Below are 21,904 nucleotides of genomic sequence, written 5' to 3'. Positions count from 1 at the left end.
CCAGGAATCTAGCAAACTTATGTCAAAAGTTGATAATAATTTCAGTAATATAAGACTAGAAAGGGCATGAAATATATGTTTTGTAAAGGAACACGTGTATATATATATATATATATATATATATATATATATGTGTGTGTGTGTGTGTGTGTGTGTGTGTGTGTGTGTGTGAATATAAAGCAAGTGGCCAGGGTTCTTGCCTTTGCTGCTGTATAAATTGCTTCTGTTATTTGTGTTTATGTATTGGTTTCTATGCATGTAACTACTGAGATAGGGAGAAGGGTTGGGAAGTTTGTACTTGTGTGACAAGTTGTTTAGGTTACTTAATGGCCCAGTGAAAGTGGATTATTACGTTTTTTTTCACCAGCAAGAATGGGGCAGGGAGGGGCATGTCAAGTCACATGCCTTGGATACAAAGCTGTTTACAAGTGATGGGAAGTTGCAACTGAAAAAGCTTTTGAGGATATATCAGCTTATTTAACTTGGCTACAGGCAGAGCCCCTGGACACAGAATGTGAAAAAAGAAAAGGGGACACGGCAGCTTTTATATTCCTGACTTTTTCAGATAGAGGTGAATGGACTTAGTGAGCTGAACTGAGAGATATTCCCTGTAATTGTGGAGGCTGGTGAGTACAGTGTGGCAAAAATATACCTGTATAAGAGGGCAGGGCTAGGGGAAAGCATTCAAGATAAGAAACCGTAATTAGGCACATAGTACTTGAAGGGAAAAAAGTAACTAAATTGGCCTTTCTGTAGGAAATGGGTGCCTGTTGTTATTCCCCATTGACTTTGCATGCTTAATGTTTTGTTGTAGCTTTTTGTTTATATGCAATAGTTATATGTTGTTTCTTCAGACTGGGAAAAATCATTTCAAAATCCCTGTTTTTGTTTAGTCAGGACTTCCTTCTTTTACATTATACCTTCAGAGAGTCACTACATACAAACATTGGTGGAATCTGGATTGGAATCTGGATTGGCTGGGTGGGTAGCTTCACTGGACAAACTCTTAGGGGTAATTATATAAAGACTGGAATAAATGTGATTATTTCTCAAATATATTTCCAGGGTAGGACTATCCTGAGAGGATACCAGGGAATATCTTGGTGGGCCCCATGGTATGACATCCGAATAGCACTCTTATAGCTACCATACAGCTTGTTTAATACATTTTATATCTAATGGTGCATAGAGTGGGCTCTAGATGTAAGGTTCTTTGGTGGGCCCTAGAAGCCCCATTTTGAGACTTTCTAATTTTTAATTTTTTTTGTCCTTTTTTTATTCTAAATGCTTCCCTTATATTATGCAACAGCATCTCTTACCATGGCAGACTCCACGTTGGCTGATCACATGACGAGACTGAAACTGAAGCTTCTGGAGAAGGTGAACTATATTTCTTGGATATACATTGCTCTCTATATATGTGGTAACCTGTTATCCCAAAAGCTCTGAATTACGGGAAGGGCATCTCCCATAGATCCATTGTAAACTTATCATTCAAATCAATAGCACAGCAATTTAGCATTTTACTAGCTAAACTGGAAACCTGGTTGAGGGGTGACCGGATTTAGTACACAAATCATACCTTTAGGTGATCTGGAAAAGCAAGGGTTCCAACATGCATTTCCCCTAAACTGCTGTTCTGGAATTACTCAATATGCCTCAGCCCAGTATTTTATTATCAGCTGCAAGAGTCTGTGGGGAGTACCCATCTGATTGTAGAAGACACATATCTACCAAATATAGCACAATGCATTTCGTATGAATAATCTAACAACCCTTTATAAACCTTAATAACCGTATTATTTTAATAGGCATAGTTTATCATTGTGGCCATTTAACATCACTCACGAATTGTATTTAATCTTTAAAACTCACTTTTATTAAATCTTAGTCTTGATCAGTTATTTTCACTTGCTATATTATAGAGATTAGAGAATGAACGTGAAATGGCAGAGGAAGCTGGTGAAACTGAGCCTGAAACTGCAAGTAAGAGACAAATAGGTTAATTGCCTGGATGAGGCAAACTGTTGTCACTAGGTTTAAAGCACACAGGAACAATTATAGGCCCAAAATGTGTCACATGACCTTTAGGACAAGCCGTGTTCCTTTAAAGGGAAGTTCTTTATCATTTAAGGCCATAATCAAGGGTGTAAATAAGTGAATGCTTAAAAATAATCTGTAATGGGTAAATACTGTAGATGCACCTCTTCTGTATTAATACTTGAGGAAAAAGACTATGGAGCAGCACTCCAATAAAAACACAACATTCTTTAATAGCACTTAAGCAGTAAGCTATAGATATATCAAATATGTTTTGGGCTCCATTACTTTATTTCCATTACTATTACTTCATAGGCTCACCACAGCCTCCTATAGTTCTCAATATATTCAGAGCAGGAAATTAGCATGCACCTTAAATCTCACTCTAGGGCTGCCAACCCCTTCAACTTCTTTGAGCTTCTGAGAAGGACCAGTCACACAGTTTAAGAATCATAGCCATAATAGGTAAAAAGATCTATAACTATTGTTATTTAAAATAATGTATATACTTTGTGCTCAGGAAGCTACAATGGACATGAAGAAGCTCTGCACTCAGCATTACGAAGAAGGAAGGATCTATTGCATAAATTACGTGTGAGTTAAACAAGAATCCTCTGGTCATTTATTCATGACACATGGGGTATATTTATCAACGAGTGAAGTTAGAGATCGCCACAGTCTGCTAGAGTGAAATTCCGCCACTCTCCATTCATGTCTATGGGATTTTGAAAGGCGTATTTATCAAAGGATGAATTTTCACTTTCAGCTATTGATAAATACTCTTTTAAAAATCCCATAGAAATGAAGGGAGAGTGGCAGTATTTCACTCGAGAGGACTTTGGTGATCTCTAACTTCATAAATATACCACTTGGGATAATTCTGGTGTAACATCTGGACCATCTGTAGCTTTGGCCTTCAGTAAAGTGTGGCAAGTTTTTTGGAATTCCATGCCGCCCAAATGCCAGTTGATGCAGATTACTGCATAGTAATTGAAAGCAGTAAAGGCCCGCATATACGGGCCAATAAAAGCTCCTGACAGACAGTCAGCAGTTTATTGGCCTGTGTGTGGGGCCATCCGACGTGCTTCCATCGATCGATACCTGGCCGAAAGTCGGCCAGATCTTGATTGGGCAAGTTAAAAATCTGACCTCCCATTTCGGATGCATTGTGATCCGATCGTTGGGCCCTAGGGCCCACGATCGGATCAGCTTGATATCGCCCACTTCAATGTGGGCATATCGGGGAGAGATACGCTTGTTTAGCGATTTCTCTGCCTCTATGGCCACCTTAAGTTGTGCTAGGGACTGGATGGAAGTGCCTAGTCTGGCTCCTGTCTTTGTAATGTGGTGCTAGTTGCTCAGATGTGGGGCGGGGAGATGGATTGGGTTACAAGTGGGGCAGGAGTTTGTGAGGGGTGGTGTGCCTGCACTGTGTAATGCTAGATTGCATAGTTCAAAGTCACCCAAAACCAATAAATGCCTTTGGGTGCCAATTTTAATATATAAATACTGACTAGGATTAATGAGAATCCATCAAACCAATCAATATAATGGATTTGTGCTTGAAATAAATATGACTCTTCACACTTACAGGAAGAGCATCTTCTAGAAGAAATTGCTCGGCCTCACACGTGGAATGGCACAAATCGGAAAAAAATCAATATGGAACCCATTCATCATATATCACCAATGCACTTCCATCAGCAACTACCTCCTCGAGAGCCTCCCATACATTTTTATCCACCTCCGCCTCCACCAGAGCCACCTAGAATCATCCAGCAGCAGGTGAGTACTTTGTTAATTAGAGCAAAAAGAAAGAAAATATTGTGATGTGAGGAGTTGCAGTTCCACAGTGGTCGGACAGCAATCCCCCAATCCCCCACCCACCAGCAAACCAGTTTGGGCTCAAACTCACTAGTAGACACTTAGGGGCAAATTCACCAAGGGTTGAATAGCGAGGGTTAATTAATATTCAACTGGGAATTAAAATCCTTCGACTTCAAATAGTTTGATTGAAAAACATATACTAAAATAGAATAAAATGCCAAAGCATAGGTGGACCAATGGTAGTTATTTAAAGCAGTTAGTCTATGCAGTTAGAGGGTCACCACCTGACCACACATAGTTAAGGTTAGAGACGGAACCCAGAGCCCTCCCTTCCAAGTAATGCCCCACACACCACAAGTTTCTACCTGTCTACGAGGGGAGCAAATGGGAGCTAGTCCCCCACCGTCCAACTATGGCTTCCTCAGGGGAGTGCCCTGAGGGCTCTGGGGTCCGTCTCTAACCTTAACTATGTATGGTCAGGTGGTGACCCTCGAACTCTATTTTAGTATATGTTTTTTAGGGACACTGGTCCCACACATCCTCCTGATGTAAGGAGGAGTGAGTTTGTTGGTGTGCTGTGTGGGCACTTGCCCAGTGTACTTTTTGATTCTAGTCTTTTTAATGGTCCTATTAAAATATTTATTTGCAATTGACTCTTAGTGTCTACTAGTGAGTTTGAGCTCAAACTGGTTTGCTGCTGGGTGGGGATTGCTGTCCGACCACTGTGAAACTGCAACTCCCCACATCACAATATTTTCTTTCTTTTTGCTCTATGCTCTTTTCAAACCTGCGGGAGTTCTCCAACTCGTTCTCAATTGAATCTGGCTTCTACTGCTCTCTATATTGATTTTTACTTTGTTAATTAGTAAAAAAAAAATTAAAATCAGATTTCCTTCCATTGTTTTTAACTGTCTTAGGCTATAACAAGCCTACTTCTAACTGATTTATAAGGTTAATAGACATGGGCTTAGGGCTAATTTGCCTTAATTTTTTTCCCTGAAAAATGTTGTATATGCATTTGTTTCCATACTTTTCTTCATAGCTACCTCAGGCTCCAGCAACCATAATCCAGCAATTAGCACCACAGCAGCCCCTTATTACCCAGATACCCCACCCACAATCACTACAGCCTGTTCGCTCTGGCAGCATTAAGGAAGGTAAGAAACTCTATGAAGTTTTCGTTGTAGGCATCTGCCATTTTTGCACTGCACTGTGGGCCTGTTTGTGTTTCCTTGTAGAATGTGAATCTGTACTCGTACAGCCTGGCTTTATTGTAGTTGATTGCCTGGTGCAAAATGCTGGAGGGATCGGCACCCTCCCAAAGCAAGTGAATACACTGGCACTGACACTTACAGAAGTGCAACATTTCAGGGTAGTAACCCCTTTGTCAAATATATTTGACAAAGCGATTACTCCCCCGAAAACATTGCACTTCTGCAATAAACACTCAAGGGTTGTCCCTGCTTGGAACTGCCTTGAGTGCCAGTGTATTTATTTATTTACCTGTTTGTGTTTCCTCTCACAATGCCCATTCCCTCTCTAGTGTGTTACTGTGTGCACTTAATTTCTAGTCACACTAAACTGCACTCACCTTTGCAGATATGGTGGAAATGATGCTTATGCAGAATGCTCAAATGCATCAGATTATTATGCAGAACATGATGTTAAAGGCTCTTCCTCCAATGGCTCTGTCACAACCTGCAGGTAGTTTACCCTCAACACACAACTCAGCACTACAGGTAATACAGATATTTGTATGTCAATGTTACCCACATTACAGTGTATAAATATGTGAATATAGTGTATGGGACATTTGATTTTTTTCTGTTGATAACTCTAAATATGTCTAAAGATATTCTGAGTAAGTGGTTGTTGGTATCTTTGGCCGCCTGGGGCACAGTTACCAGAATGTCTCCCATCTTGGTGTATGTTGCATCTTGGCCAAGGAGCACAGAGCAATGCACTTTGTGCTTTAAGCAGATGGTAACTACAAGGTATTATAGGGGTTGTTGTTATGAAATTTCTGTTATTATTTTTCTATTTTCTGCCTCTATTTATTAGTCTTTTTACCCATTGCTGTCATATTTTTCTGAGATTGTTATTAATGTTTACCTATTTATGCCCTAAGGACCCTCACAATGCTGGTCCTGTGGTTCTGAGAGCTGAAAAAATGCGACCATCCTCAGTGCACCATCATCACCACTACACCCCACCTAACATTCCTGGTGGGCCTCTTCCCATGCAGCCAGGACCTGGTTATCCATTGTGGCCCCACATGATGCCATCAAACACTATGGGGCAGATGAATTCATTTCCTCCTGCTGTTCACCATTTTACTGGTCCAACAACCTTCCTGCCAGCCATGCAGACGTAAGAAACATCTTTTGTGATGGGAAGGAACTTGCATGCTCTTGCACGCACACTATTCACTTAATTAATACATCATGTATCTGTCCTTTTATTACCCTCCTCTAAACGAATATTCCTCTAATTAATTTTGCTAACACATTCTCAAATCTTTATCTGTCTTCTCCAGGGCCGCCATCAGGGGGGGACTAGGGGGACAGTTGTCCCGGGCCCCGTGATTTTTTGGTCTTAGGGGGGCCCAGACGCTGTATTCACGCTGTAGCCGGGCCCCCACTGCTGTCAGGAAGCTGCAGAATCGTGTGGGGAGGGCAGAGCTTCTTCTACACGTCTTTCACCTCTCCAGCGTTTAAACTATTGGTAGTTTTCCCTAGAGCCGCATGGTGATTGGATAAGCCTATCCAATCCCTGTGTAGATCTACCGGGACTACTAAGCACTATAGCTCCGCCCACCCTACCAAATGCAGCTCATTGAGAGCAGGGGAGGGGACTTAATGTTTTTTGGTTTTTTTTAGTTTCTTGAACCCCTGGCCACTAATGTTTTTATTAAATATATTCTACGGGGCCCCTGACCACCAATATTTTAGTAAAACTTTTACGGGGGCTCTCTGTCATCACCGTTTTTTTTAATTTATTGGGGGGCCCTGACCACTAATGAATTTTTTTAACTTATAGGGGGGCCCTGACTACCAATTAATTCTTTTAAACTTATAGGGGGGGCCTGACCACCAATGATTTTTTTTAACTTATAGGGGGGCCCTGACCACTAATTTTTTTTTTTAAACTTATAGGGGGGTCCCTGACCACTAATGAATTTTTTTTAACTTGTAGGGGGGCCCTGAACACAAATGTTTTTTGGGGGGCGGGGCTTGGGGCAGGATTTGGGGTGGGCGGGGACCAGGGGGCCCAGAAAATGTTGCCGTATGGGGCCCCGTGATTTCTGATGGCGGCCCTGGTCTTCTCACAACATCTCCTCTTTGAAATGTAGTAACAGATGGATTCCTCCCCAGAATTCCGAGTGGCCTGTGAGACCCTGAGCTAATAAGGTGAGAGGACACTGCCAAACATGGTAATGCTATGTTCTGTGCACCATTATCTAATGCACTAGAACAACCTAAACATGTATTAAGCTATCCCTTGACATAAACATAAACACTGTCCATTTATGCACACATATGCAATGCACTCTGTCCAAGGAGAAAAAAAATATAACACAAATACATGCTTCATTCACAGGCCTTATACTATAACTGTAGTGTTACTAATGTTATCTATTGAGCCATTTTTTATTTTTACACTGAACTGTTCCTTTAAGATACAGCACTGGTATATAGTTACAAAGTTACTTAGTTACAAACTCCAAAATGTGATGTCGGTATTACCCTATGCTAAGGTGCCTGCTATGTCTGGAAAAAACACTTGTTCATAACTAACGTTATTTTTTAAAGGGGCAGATTTATCAAAATGTTAGAAGAGCTCAGCACAAAAACATTTCTAGAAGAATATTTAATAAATAATGAACTCTAATTTTCACCCATTGATAAATATGCTTTTAAGAACCCCATAGGATAGAATAGAAAGTGGGAGAATTTTTCTGTGGGAACTCTAATCTCACATATTAATAAATCTGCCCCTAAATATTGCTTGCAGAACAAAAGCAACACAGAACCACTTTTAAAAGATGCAGCTACCAGGAATGGCAAACCTCTTGCTTTAGTAAAAGAACATACACAGGTTTAACTGGTCTTTTCCTAAAAGGGTAAATCTAATGTTTCATGATGGCCACTCACCATTATTATTTTTTATTAGTATTTATTTTATTTCTGTTGACCCCCCAGCTAGAAAAATATTGCAACATTTTTCATAACTGAGATGATAAAATTAATTTAATCATACATTGCATCTCATACAAAAGAAAGCCCTTACAATTCTCAAAAAAGGAAACATCTTATGTTGACTTTTAACGAATTTCCTTGCAAATGTAGTGGACTGTCTGCAGTGCCTATGATCCACGTACCATGTGTAACACCGCCATCCTTCTATTGTGTTATGATTTTCTTACAGATGAAAACTGGAGGAAATATAAAGTGCTTCCAATGTCATAATGCTGCAGATCCTATACTGAATATGAACACCATGAAGATTCCTAGGGAACCAAAAACTTTATTGGGAAATTAGGGTTTTGTTAAATGAATGTGTATCCATTGCTAGCAGGCTTCTAACTTTCCAGCCAGACATGTAACTTATTGCTCTACATGTTTCCTTTAACTCAAATGACTTACTCAGCTTTATGATTCATTGCTTTAGAACCAGTTATCCACCTAGTTTTAATTCATATTTTCTATTTTTAGAACAAAATTTCACATTATTTAGAGGGATTATGAAGAACCACCCTTGACAGCATAGGGGTCCATTTTTGTGGCCCAACCCAGAGGTTAAGGTCCCTGCTTTAAAGGACCAATAACATAGAATTTCTTTTTTAAAAAAAATGTGTTTCTTTGCAACGAAAAAAAAACACCAAGACAGTTTAAACTTTTAAATCGCAAAGCTTTTATTAAGAAATTACTTACCGATTCTCTGCATGTGCTCATCTTCAGAAACGCCGTTGCCGGTACACAAATGATTTTGTGCAGAGAAAATGTTGATTTCATAGACACAAGACATAACTACAGTTAAGACCGCAGTTCATTAAAATGCAATACTATGAGTGTTTCCAATTATATATCTAACTTTGTACTTGTTTAATACTACTCATTTTGCTAGATAGTGTGAACTGTCCTTTAAAGTGATACTAAAAACTACTTTTTTAAAATATGAATGTACATTAAAAGTTACCGATAGGTCATGTTAATCATTTTTTGCTGAGAGGTTTGCTTAGCTAAGTTATTGTTCATTGAAGTTTCTAAACCTGACTGTTTTGCCAACCTGATTGTCCCATCTCAGCCTGTCAGTTAAAGTTTCTAATGCTGCACAAATATGGCAGCCCCCTCATACAGGAACATAGGGGCACATTTACTATTGGTCGAATATCGAGAGTTAATTAACCCTCGATATTCGACTATCGAAGTAAAATCCTTCGACTTCGAATATTGAAGTCGAAGGATTTACCGCATTTAGTTCGATCGAGCGATCAAAGGAAAAATCGCTTGATCGAACAATTAAATCCTTGGATTTTAATCCATCGATCAAACGATTTTCCTTCGATCAAAAAAACCTTAGAAAGCTTATGGGGACCTTCCCCATAGCCTAACATTGCTGCTCGGTAGGTTTTAGGTGGCGAAGTAGGTAGTCGAAGTTTTATTTAAAGAGACAGTACTACGACTATTAAATGGTCGAAAAGTCAAACGATTTTTAGTTCGAATCGTTCGATTCAAAGTCGAAGGTTAAATAAATGAGTTTACTTTTTGGTGTCAGTTATCTCTTTAAATGCTGCGCTAAGCAAATTCTTGTTTATATCACCTACAAATAAGTACAACATTGCCATAAACTGTGGTATAGCTAGGAGCTATGGGCCGGGGTAAACATTTTGGTTATGGGAACCCCTATTGTTACTCTCAGACACCAGTTACCCTAATACCCATCAGCTTCTTCTAGGTATTAAGTGCAATTACTTGTGCTGATGGGACCCCATTAGGTCCTGCAAACCCGGGGTACATTTTTAATGACGTTCATCACATTTGTTTTTGTCTCATTAGTATATAATAAAATATTAACAAATACATTTGGCACCTTGAGATTAATTTTTTTGGGGATTTTAATTGCAAACCCCTCTTTTGAGGCCTTGTGCGCACTCTTTAAACACAGGTAGTACTTATGTAACAGCAAATACTGCATTTAATTTTTGTACTTTCAGTATGTTTATTTTCTAAAATGAACTGACATTTACAAAAAAAATGCTCATAGACAATCACTTCCTAAGCAGCAGACTGGTGGTTCATGTCTTTATCTTCTGCCAAGCACTAAAAACAGATGAGTTCTTCAGTACAACTCAGGTGTTTACCATTCAGTCAGTGCTCACATGGTTGTATGTCCAAGAACTAAGTACTTGAATTCAAAGGAATCATCAGAGGAGTACAGCAGTACATATGTGCGGGTGCCAATAAACAGGATATATTAATATAAAGTTTTATAGTTTAACACTTTCTTAGGCTATTCAGCACACAAGTAGTTAAAGGTGTCCATCTAGTGTATGAGCATCGGTTACAATGTGAAACTACACTCATGGCGGAGCCTTCGCTAAACGGAAGCTTCCCCTTTAAAGGGGAAGGAAACCTAGTCGGCGCAAACCCCCACCCCCCCTCCCGTTTGTTGCCCACCCTCCCTCCTCCCCCCTGGCCTACCCGTCCCTCTGGGCAAATGCCCCTAACTTGTTACTTACCCTTCTGCGCAGGTCCAGTCCAGGGAGTTCACAGACGACATCTTCTTCCACGCGATCTTCTTCCTGCTGTGAACAGTGTTTTGGCGCATGCGCAGTAGGGTCATTTCGCCGGTACAGATCTACTGCGCATGCGCAGTAGATCGTACCGGCAAAATTATCCTACTGCGCATGGGCCATTCAAAGCAGGAAGAAGATCGCGTGGAAGAAGATGTCGTCTGTGAACTCCCTGGACTGGACCTGCGCAGAAGGGTAAGTAACAAGTTAGGGGCATTTGCCCAGCAGGACGGGTAGGCCAGGGGGGAGGATGGAGGGTGTTCAACAAACGGGATGGGGGGTGTGGGGTTTGCGCCGACTAGGTTTCCTTCCCCTTTAAGATGGTGTAAAACTACAACCCACAGGCTAATTAGTGTTAAAAGAGATAAATTGGACACCAGGAGGTTCTTTATGCAGTAACAGGTGAGATGGTTTATTGGAACAAATATGCAAAGGCAACTGACCACAGGTTTACTCACGCAGGAGCTGTAGCAGGATTTAGCATATCACAGAGGAGGAAGGATAGCATGATGATGATGCAGCATGTACAGATGTCACTCCCATAGTCAAATAGTAGGCAGAATATCTCACTCTCAAAGACCAGTCAGTGTGAAACAGGATCAATCAGGTAGGGGCCAGGCAGTGCTCTGCTAAACTGAATTCCCTATCACTGAGTTCCCTACACTAAAGGCAACCTTAGAAGCCTTTGGGAGGCTACTCCCTGCTATTCTCCTTGATGGAGCACACAACTGCTCATAGTACCTGGCTATCTCTCTCTCCTACAGAGACTATTACAGAATCTGCCCTAATGATAGCTAATCCTCATTCACGGGAGAGCCTGGTTCCTGACTTCAGCACCAAAGGTACAGGTCCCTTTGGGGTAAATGGCTTTACTGGGGCCTTGGTGATCCCAGGCTCAATGGGAAACACCTAGCAGCACAGACACCAGGAGCCAAAGAGGAAGAGGCCACTCCCTACACAACACTATATAGCAGTGTGGTAGGGGAGTTTCATTACACTCTTTGTCGAATAGGTGAGGATGTTACACTTAACCAGTATAAAGGGCTTGGCCCAATAACAAGGGATAAGAGAAACTAGATACAGAATGGTAGGGGGTTAACTCTATAGGAGCCTAATAGATCCTATAAGTCCCTACAATAGTAAGGTTTAGTATTCTCAAATATTTTCTGTACAGGGCTGCAAAGTTCAAGCAACCTCATCAAAGATGTATTTAACTAGAGATCCCGATTAAAACCTGCATGTCATTCTGTAATTTAGATTGATCCCTTTATTTTGGAGAAAAGAAGATTTGAATACTCCAGATAAAATGGCAAGAAGCAATGTGTAAATAATTCCATTGTAACATGTAAACAGGAAGAAGCAGAACTTTAATGATGGTTGGTTGAAAGTGGTTTCAGTTTGGATCCAGTAACTCTGTTTATCTCCTTTAGGATTTCAGTTTCGTTTTCAAGCATCTGTTGAAGAGAACATATTGGTTATCATTATGCATTGAGTGTTTCTAGAATACGCATGTAGGCCAATTAAAAAAACACTTCATAATTTAAGGACAATGGTGCATATATTGGATTTCTGTCAATTTCTTCACCCAGTCATCTCGCAACTTCTCTGGAGAGCCACAGAATGTGTGAAATGATTTAATGGTACCAGCATTTAAAGCAATAAGTCTCTGACCAGGGAATGCACTACTTCAGTCCAGGCAATTGTCATTAGAATGGATGGGAAACAATTACATATGTTCCGTCTCCTTTCAGCAAGACTACAAAATGCTTGAGGACCTGTTGTGTGCACGTTGCCCTTAGCTGTCAGAGGTGCTTTACATACAATGGAGTTTAAACATGCAGGGTGCTTTTCAGCTTACTACCATATAAGGTAGCAGACCCAATTCTACCCCATCCCAATTACCTACAGTGCTCAGCTTGGCATGCTCTAGAGGGCAGGATCTCTAGAACAAATATACACTAACAGTAAAGGAAATCGTTTTCTAAAGTGCACCTGAGGCATGGATCTCATCTTGTCACATAGCAGAAATGACACAGTCGGCATAATGAATAATTGTATAACTAAGCTGACCTGTTTCCACTGTTATTGTGTTGGTGTCCTAGAAGGTGACATAGACCATGGACTGCAGTTATCTAAGCAGATGAAAAAATATTATTCCTAGTGTTATTACAATGTCTTGGCAAATCTAGTGCACAGTTCACTTGTAAATACAGCAAATTACTTGATCAGATATTGTAATCCATCAATGACTGGGTAAAGTTGACTGGGTAAAGTGGGATACAGTAACTTAGTAGAGATAAAAAGAACAGGTCTTTTGGTCAAACCAGTAAAGTATTTATCTCTCTTAATGAAAGGGTGATGAAGAAAGGATTAAGTCTGCACATGGGGAGTCAAATACCCACCCAGGGGGCAAAAATTAAAGGGATACTGTCATGGGAATTTTTTTTTACCCAAAATGATTCAGTTAATATTGCTGGTCCAGCAGAATTCTGCACTGAAATCCATTTCTTAAAAGAGCAAACAGTTTTTTTTATATTCAATTTTGAAATCTGACATGGGGCTAGACATATTGTCAATTTCCCAGCTGCCCCAGTCATGTGACTTGTGCTCTGATAAACTTCAATCACTCTTTACTGCTGTATTGCAAGTTAGAGTGATATCACCCCCTCCCTTTTTCCCCCCAGCAGCCAAACAAAAGAACAATGGGAAGGTAACCAGATAACAGCTCCCTAACACAAGATAACAGCTGCCTGGTAGATCTAAGAACAGCACTCAATAGTAAAAACCCATGTCCCACTAAGACACATTCAGTTACATTGAGAAGGAAAAACAGCAGCCTGCCAGAAAGCATTTCTCTCCTAAAGTGCAGGCACAAGTCACATGACCAGGGGCAGCTGGGAAATTGACAAAATCTCTAGCCCTACGTCAGATTTCAAAATTGAATATAAAAAATTCTGTTTGCTCTTTTGAGAAATGGATTTCAGTGCAGAATTCTGCTGCAGTAGCACTATTAACTGATGCGTTTTGAAAAAAACATGTTTACTCCTCATGTAAGCTGTAGTTGGCATACTTCTTGAAGGAGAACTAAACCCTAAAAATGAATATGGCTACAAATGGCATATTTTATAAACTGAACTTTTAGCACCACTTGTGTGGTATAGGCATAACCTGGGGGATATGGGGGTTCCTTGGGCCTAAAGGTTGATAGGTGTTTTCACACATGTGACTGCAGCCCCTCCTTCCTATATTATATGCCATAGCATATATTTGTCATCTCCTGCTAAAGATCCACAGATTTCAAAGACAACTGAAATGTATTCCATGCTCGCATAAGATTTTCTGCTCTGTGGCTCTTACTCAGCTGTTGGTTTCCCTCCCCCAGAGACTGATATCACTGATCATGATCTTTGGGCTTATATGTTACCCTTTGTCATTTGCAAAACAACTTGTTAAATATTAAAAAGTAACAGACCAACTCACAAATGCAACCACTTTCTGCTGCTCTGTTTTCCAACACTTCCCCCCATCTCTTCCAACCCCATCATATCTGTATAAGCTCAAATATTTGTTAGTGTACAAATGTTCAAGTACTTGCTTAGAACATAGGCTTTTTCCTATTCCAACCCCCATGTACTGTGCAATGTGTGCACAACTCTTAGGGCTCTTACAGACGAGCGTTTGAAGCTGCATTCTGTTTTTATGCATTCAGCCGCAGGGGAGCACAGGAGTAGACATTTGGGTTTTTAATTGACTTGAGCAGCAGTTGCTGACTGACTGTGATATGGACTGTAATAGCTACTCAACCAATATGTCCAAGCTTGTAGAGTGTGTCCCGATTTTCTCAGAGGGTAAGAACAAAGAGGTAAGTGCAAAACTTTCTGCAATTAAATAAGCAGCTTGCAGATAGCTCTTTGTGTAGTTATCATTGTACATCTTTCACTTATTTTTTTCATAATAATTTTTAAAAAATGCAAAATTTTTCTTAAATGTTCCCATGTAAACTGCAGCCTATCACAAAGCGCTTAGTTGTATAATATCAGTCCAACTATATTCATTAAGCCAACCCCTCCATGCCAGACCAAACACTGGGTGGAGGGGATTTTTTTTTCCCACTGGGCTCTTGCCTATGTGTAAATTGATGAGTGGGTAGAATTTGTGACAGTCAAAAGAGGCATTGGCAGTGACATGGTTAAAGAAATTATATGCTTAACTTGCAGGGAAAAACATAATTGTAAATAGGCATATTTTATAAACTCCAATCTCTTGACTACGTGCAACTGAACTGCTATACCCCAGAGCTGGGATTCTGAATTCTAAATGCCACCCACTCTTTATCTCTTTGTGAAGATTGTGAATTGACTGCTTTACACTGCAGTTTTATACTCTTCTATGGAGAAATACGTATTTCCCTGTGCTCAAGGGGATACAATAGCTTAGCTGAATAAGCAGGGTAAGCCTACTACACCATAATATATGTCAGGTAATTTGGACCCTAGCAACCAGAAATGTCACAATGGAAGAGTGTGTGGCCTGTGCCAACCAGTTTGCTAAAAGACTGGCAATGAGCTACAAGGTTCAGGTACGTGGGACTGGAAGAACTTTACCATCATCCCTAGGCCTATTGCACACTTGTTCTTGATCTGAGTGTGATACCTTCCATGGACTCTTAACATCTTGGGTCTTGGCCAGTTTGTCACATTATCTTAATGCCTTCCATAAATGGCATGCTAAAACGATAGGCTATTAATGCGGGAAATTTACATATCATATGTTTTTAACTTGTGTTCACTGGATGAAAGCAATGAAAATAAATTTGTGGCTACACCAGCATTAATGGATATGTCTCCAGTGGCCCAGTATGATTAATAACCTTACCCAATTTGAAGAGGGAAAACTAGCCACTATCTCTGGTACTTAGGGACAGTGGAAAATTATGAGGTTAATTGGTATCAATATATGACCTACAATATTGGACATGTAAAAAAGGAGTTTGTTTGGTCCAACTTTCTTTCAGTGTATCTGTATAGAGAAGCTGCTCGCAGTGAAAGCCGCAGATCCCAACCAGCTATGCAGGCTGGAGAATATGAAGCTCGGCCCACTAAGGTATTTAGAGTGCATGCTGTTTGTGTGTTTAACGTCTCTCCTGCAATCTTCCTCAACTCCTATCTAACAGCAGGTGGCAGCATATCCTCTGGCTTATTTTCTAAAATATAGAAATATTGGGGCATGTTTACTAACATAGGAGATACATTTTTGGAGAGATTTCAGGAGATGTTGCCCATAGCAATCAATCAGATATTAGCTTTTGCTTTCTAACTTATGTTTAGGTGTTTAAACATTATTGCTGATAGGTTGTGTTAGTAAATATTTTCTAAATGCCCAAAAAATGTCTGTTTCTTTAGGTTATGATAGTTTACCCCAACTTAGACTAGGCAAGCACTTAAAACAGAATTATTTTTGTTATTTAAGTTTTGGACATATTCTGAAATAATCAAGTTAACTATGATGCTTGATGCCAATGTTTTTAATAGAACAGAAGGATAAAAGGTGGTACACTAGCAATGTGTTGGTGTGGAAAATAAGAAGACCTACAAGTTAGTCTGAGGCTCAACTGAATGTACAACAACAGAAACACTTATTTTCTTCTTTTTTTTCTGCATTGTCTTTATTATGCTTGGTTTGCATTCATGTGCACTTCATGAAACAATTTGGTTTTGTGCCCATAGATATCTTAGTATTAAAGTAGATATTTCTAATGTGTGGACTTCAGTTGATTCTTCTTGCATATGCATAATAATATCCTAACAAGTCTCTTAGTATTTACATTATATAGCGCCAGCATATTTCGCAGCGCTGTAAAGTAAATGTGTTTATACAACTAAATCACAATAATTACATACATAGAACATTTGGAGTTACATACATCACAACCAATACCGATACAAAAGGTGAGGAAGGCCCTGTGCAAAAGAGCTTACAATCTAAAGGGAATAAGACACAAGGGGGCAAATTTACTAAAGGGTGAAGTGACTAAGCGAAGGAGATAGACTGTAGCACTAATTCGAACTCTTAACAGCAGGCAAATTTTTGCTCTGGCGAATGGACGTAACAACGCAAATTCAGAAAGATGCTGATTTTAATGAACGTTACCTCTTGAGCCAGACTTGCCTTTGCCACCTCAGATCAGGCGAAGTGCAATAGAGTAGATAGGAGTTCCTCAAAAAAAAAAGTGAACATTTTTCTAAATCCCAAAAAACGCTGGTGACTTTTCAGTTTTTCAGGGTGATAGGCTGCAAAAGATCGTACATTTTTATTAGGGCACCCGGCTTCCCCCCTACATTTCCTAACATATGGCACATAACCTATACACTGGGCACATGTGTAGCGCATTATAATAACTCTAATTTCTTTTATTAAGGTTCCCTGGGCTTGTGTAGTGTAATGTATTTGCTGCAACATATACGTTCATTGAAATTTAACTTCCCGCCGTATGCAAATTAGCCAACGCTAGCACAATTTTGCTTTGCTTGCCAAATTAACGCTAGAGAAACATCGGCATTGTTTGTTGCCCTGGATGCAACTTTGCATTTTAGTGAATTTAGCGGTGTCCTGGTGAATTTTCGCCTGGCGAAGTGTGGCGATGTGAGCGAAGCCATCGCTGGCAATTTTCCAGACGTTAGTGAATTTACCCCAAGGTGTGGGAGTGGCAAGTTCAGAATTAAGTGAGTGAGAGATGTAGTACTGTATGTGGTATTGCAATTGGTAGTTAAGCAGAGTGAGGGTAGGCTTCTCTAAATAAGTGCGTTTTAAGAGATCTTTTGAAAGCAGAAAGGTTTGGAGAAAGTCGGACAGACCGTGGGAGACAATTCCAGAGGATGGATGCAGCCCTTGCAATGCATCTTGAATGCGAGCATGTGAGGAGGTAATGGAAGAAGAGTTGAGTAGCAGGTCAGTAGAGAAGCGTAGTAAGTGGTTGGATGAGTATATAGTGATGAGTTCGGAGATGTAGGGTGGGCCAGAGTTATGATTTGTCATAATTTGAATTTTATTCTGAAAGGTAGCGGCAGCCAGTGTAGGGATTCGCAGAGTGGCATGGCCCGAGGAGGAGCGGTTGCTGAGGTTTATGAGCCTCACGGCAGGGTTCATTATGGACTGGAGAGGTGACAGTCTCTGGAGGGGAAGGCCAATTAAAAGTTATTCCCCATGGATAACACAGAACCCCCAGCACATGATTAAACACCTTAGGGGCCCCTAACAATAATTTATTTTCAAATGCTAACAAACTCCCAGAACAAATACCAGGTTTATGTTCCACAGGCAGAGCAGGGCACACACAAACAGAGTATATTACACATAGGCAGAGCAGGGCACACACAGACAGAGTATATCACACATAGGCAGAGTATATCGCACACACAAGCAGAGTATATCACACACAGGCAGAGCAGGGCACACACAGGGAGAGCATGGCACACTCAGGGAGAGCATGACACACACAGGCAGAGTATATCGCACACAGGCAGAGTATAGCACACACAGGCAGAGTATATCACACACAGGCAGAGCAGGGCACACACAGGGAGAGCATGGCACACACAGGGAGCATATGGAAGGCAGAACAGAGCAAGAGACAATGAAACCTATATCTAATGTACTACATACAGTGACACAGTGCTGGTGCCCCATTAGCATTTTGTATAAAGTGTGAACAGGTGAATAATGTGGGCAGTTTCAGTCTGGGTCTCAGGTGCGAACAGTACAGGGTTTTGGAGGTGTCACAAATGTGAACAATACAGGGGGATCACAGGTGTGAACAATACAGGGTATTAGTCTGAATTTGAGGTTTAAACAATGCAGGGGCCAGTTAATCTCTGTAGTGATACCATTTAAAGTTTACACATGGTAAGAAAACACAGCAGGTAGGTGGGGGGCCACACAAGGGGGGGGGCACGGGCCGCCAGTTGGACAGCCCTGGTCTACAGTGTCAAATGCAGCAGAGAGATCAAGCAGTACTAGTAGTGAGAAGTGATTGTTGGCTTTAGCTGTTAAAAGGTCATTGGTTAAGGGGTTAGGGCAGTTTCAGTGGAGTGTTGTTGCTTAAAACCAGATTGTAAGGTCCAGCAGGTTATTGTCAGAGAGGAATGAGGTTAGTCGGTTGTACACTAGGTGCTGAAGTAGTTTAGAGATGAAAGGTAGCAGAGAGATAGGCCGGAGGTTATCTCGATTGGAGGGATCAAGAGAGGCTTTTTTTCAGAATGGGGGTGACAAGAGCATGTTTAAGTTGAGAAGGAAAGATTCCAGTTGAGAGGCAGAGATTAAATAGATGAGTTAAGGCTTTGATTAGACAAGGATTGGTATTGTGGAGAAGTTTTGAAGAAATAGGATCAAGTGGGCAGGTGGTAAGTTAAGAAGAGGCCAACAGTTTGGAGACTTCCTCATCAGTGACAGGGGTGAAGGAGCACACGAGAGACTGGGGAGTGTGGAGGGAGGGTGATGGACGTTTATGGGGGTTGAATAGAGAAATGTCACTTCAATTTTTTTTTTCAAAGTGCTCGGCAATAACTTGAGCAGAGACAGATGGGAATGGAGGTGGAGAAAAGTTGTGCTGGCTTTTTAGAAAGGGAGTTAATGAGTGAAGTAAAGTATGCTTGTTTGGCTTGGGAAAGGCTGGTGTTATAGGAGCGTAGGGCAGATTTGTAGCTCCAAAAGTCTGATTCTAAGCAGGATTTGGCTACAGACACTCAAGTGCATGTGAGTGTCTTTGGAATGCTTTTGAATAAGCAGTATGCCAGGGTTGTGGTTTGGGTCTAGCATGTTTAGTTTTTGCAGGAGCAAGCCCATTAAGGGCAGTGGTGAGTGTAGTGTATTTACTACAATGAAATGGCTATTTATTATACTATACCTGTGTCTTTGGAGCACTGACTCTTACAACTTAATCCTTTTTTGCTTTCCTTTCAGTTGAAGAATCCAGAATGGGCTCCGGACTTTGGTGACCCAGTTTTTGTCCCTATCTGGGGTGCAACTGTGAGTGGAGCTTGCAAGTTCCTTATTGTTTACAATATCAATTTGCTAAGCACCAAAGAGTTGGCTTATCGCATTGCACTTAATATCCGTAAGAATGGCCATGGAAAGGATCAGGTGAGATGAAGAATTTATGGGACATCTGTCAGGCAATTTTTTTGTTGGAACTAATTTATTCAAACTGGCACATTATTGCTTTCATGTCAAAGTATGGCTCCCCAGTTGAGATAGTCAACAGTGTGAAGTTCGTAGGAGTACATATGGCAGATGACCTCTCCTGGACCCTTAACACAAACTCTATTACAAAGAAAGCTCAACAACGCCTCCACTTTCTATGGAAGCTAAAGAAAGCCAATCTTCCCCCACTGATTCTTACAACATTCTATTGATGCACCATCGAGAGTGTGCTCTGCAGCTACATCACACTATGGTTTGGAAACTGCACTGTTGCAGAACAAAAGTCTCTGCAGCGAATTGTGAAAACTGCAGAAAGGATCATAGGAGAACCTCTCCCACCCATCTCCCAACTCTACCAGAAACACCTTGTACGACGAGCAAATATCTTAGCAAAAGACATATCCCATCCATCTCATTCTCTGTTTTCTCTCTTACCATCTGGAAGAAGGTTCCGCAGCATTCAAACTAAAACTACTAGACACTGCAAAAGCTTCTTCCCACAAGCAATCAGAGCCCTTAACATGATAATACTGAAAAACTAACTGTTCCCTGCACCTGTCACCTTACCTAACATATATCCTCAAATGCTCTTTTAAATGCACCAAGTGGGGGGGGGGGCTGAGTGAAACGTAATTTCGATACACTGTATAACTGTTTATATGGTCTGTTTTGACAAATAAAGCAATCTTATCTTATCTTATCTTAGTATGAGCGTATGGATTGATGTGGAAGATATTTCTAATGGAAGTTCATATGTTTTTTAAAACCAACATTTGACTGCCACATTTTCCCATAGCCAGGGTGTCTTGGAAGATCCAAGCAATTGGTTCGTTCCTTCAGGAAGAGAATTTGGCACATGTCAACAAATCTACTTGATTTTGAAATAACCCCTCTGCATGTAGTATATGAAGAAGTGTGCAAAGATGCCAATGTATTCCATCCAGCAATACCGTGTTAATTTGCTGAGTGTAAAGAACTTTCACCTTTGTCACATTCGTCTCTGTGCCACATAATGTGTACTATACCATTGTATGGCATATTTGTTATTTTCCCAACGGTCTTTTTTTTTATTGAGTGCTGCAGTATTTGAACTGTTTACCAATATTGTATTCCAGGAACTGACCCTCCCTGTAATAGGTTCCCAGTTGGTGGGTTTGGTGCCCCTCCAGTCTCTGCTAGATTCTGCCGAGTTTTATATCCAGAAGGAGAAGCTTTTTGTACTTGAGGAGGAGCACAAAATCAAACTGGTAAGAGAATCACCTAATCCTTCATTAAATGATGGTGGCGGGTCCATTCAAACAGTACTTATCTATAGCCACATAACTGGTGGCCATACCAACACATAATATGTTCTATGGACATCTGACAAATGGCTATGCAGTATCTAATTTACACTTGACTGCTAATAACCCATATACCTATAGACAGAATTCTCCCAAAGCTCATAGTAAGATTACATCCTTTTATAAGATGCATTCAAGAAACCTTTCAGAAATACTCACCAGGGCAAAGTATTTGATCCTTTTTGTGTTGTGTATTTAATTTTTGGACTGAATTATAGGGAATTAACCGCCTTGCGCTGGACTCTTTGGCTCCATTTGATCCTCGACAAAGAATTATTGAGTGAGTAGTAATAAATAAATGACCAATACATTTTTATTAATAGACCCATGTAAAACTGAAAATCGTGTATCTGTGTCTGGGTGTGTCTCTGTGTTACTGTGTGCGTGTTGCTGTATTTGTGTTACTGTGTGTGTCTGTGTGTGTGTCTGTGTGTGTGTTTGTGTGTGTGTATGAGAGTTACTGTGTCTGTTTGAGTTACTGTGTGTGAGTGATTGGTACATTTGCTGTTGTGTGTGTGATGCCAGCTGTGCCCACACTAATGCCCCTTATCCCCACTCTATTCACACAGTGCAGAGGCAATAAACTCACTCTATTTTACCATTGGTCTACACTGACATCAAAGTTCCAGGCACAGATTCTTTCCCCTCCTCTCTCCCCACTAGCCCTGTAGCACTCTGGGTGTTGGTGCTGGGAGTTGTA

The 21,904-nt window shown here is 40.7% G+C and overlaps 1 protein-coding gene and 1 long non-coding RNA gene across 5 annotated transcripts; both read left to right on the top strand.

The window, feature by feature from the left end:
* The first annotated feature begins 250 nt into the window (after positions 1 to 250).
* On the top strand, positions 251 to 9,074 carry XB5857145.S (chromosome unknown open reading frame, human C21orf58 S homeolog). Of its 4 annotated transcripts, none has more exons than XM_018237629.2 (10): positions 251 to 626; positions 1,310 to 1,380; positions 1,926 to 1,986; positions 2,561 to 2,634; positions 3,634 to 3,825; positions 4,910 to 5,024; positions 5,467 to 5,606; positions 5,996 to 6,237; positions 7,220 to 7,277; positions 8,296 to 8,981. In XM_018237629.2, exons 2-9 carry the CDS (start codon positions 1,321 to 1,323, stop codon positions 7,266 to 7,268), a joined length of 933 nt encoding a protein of 310 aa, XP_018093118.1. In that variant the 5' UTR covers positions 251 to 626; positions 1,310 to 1,320; the 3' UTR covers positions 7,269 to 7,277; positions 8,296 to 8,981.
* Positions 9,075 to 13,892: 4,818 nt separating this feature from the next.
* Positions 13,893 to 21,000, top strand: LOC121398963. Its single transcript, XR_005964656.1, has 3 exons — positions 13,893 to 14,525; positions 15,678 to 15,766; positions 19,622 to 21,000. It is a non-coding gene; the product is annotated as an uncharacterized LOC121398963 (long non-coding RNA).
* Positions 21,001 to 21,904: the final 904 nt, after the last annotated feature.

The sequence above is a fragment of the Xenopus laevis genome, chromosome 9_10S (genome assembly GCF_017654675.1).
Source record: "Xenopus laevis strain J_2021 chromosome 9_10S, Xenopus_laevis_v10.1, whole genome shotgun sequence".
Classification (NCBI taxonomy): Eukaryota; Metazoa; Chordata; class Amphibia; order Anura; family Pipidae; genus Xenopus; species Xenopus laevis.
The sequence above is the reverse complement of the archived record's forward strand: the minus strand, read 5'-3'. Positions and strand labels throughout refer to the sequence as shown.

Excerpts from the sequence above, each read along its gene's own strand:
- XB5857145.S (XM_018237629.2), top strand. The coding sequence starts at position 1,321 with ATGGCAGACTCCACGTTGGCTGATCACATGACGAGACTGAAACTGAAG. Across the intron at positions 1,987-2,560 it reads AACTGAGCCTGAAACTGCAA|GAAGCTACAATGGACATGAA; the intron begins GTAAGAGACAAA and ends CTTTGTGCTCAG. Across the intron at positions 3,826-4,909 it reads CTAGAATCATCCAGCAGCAG|CTACCTCAGGCTCCAGCAAC; the intron begins GTGAGTACTTTG and ends TTTTCTTCATAG.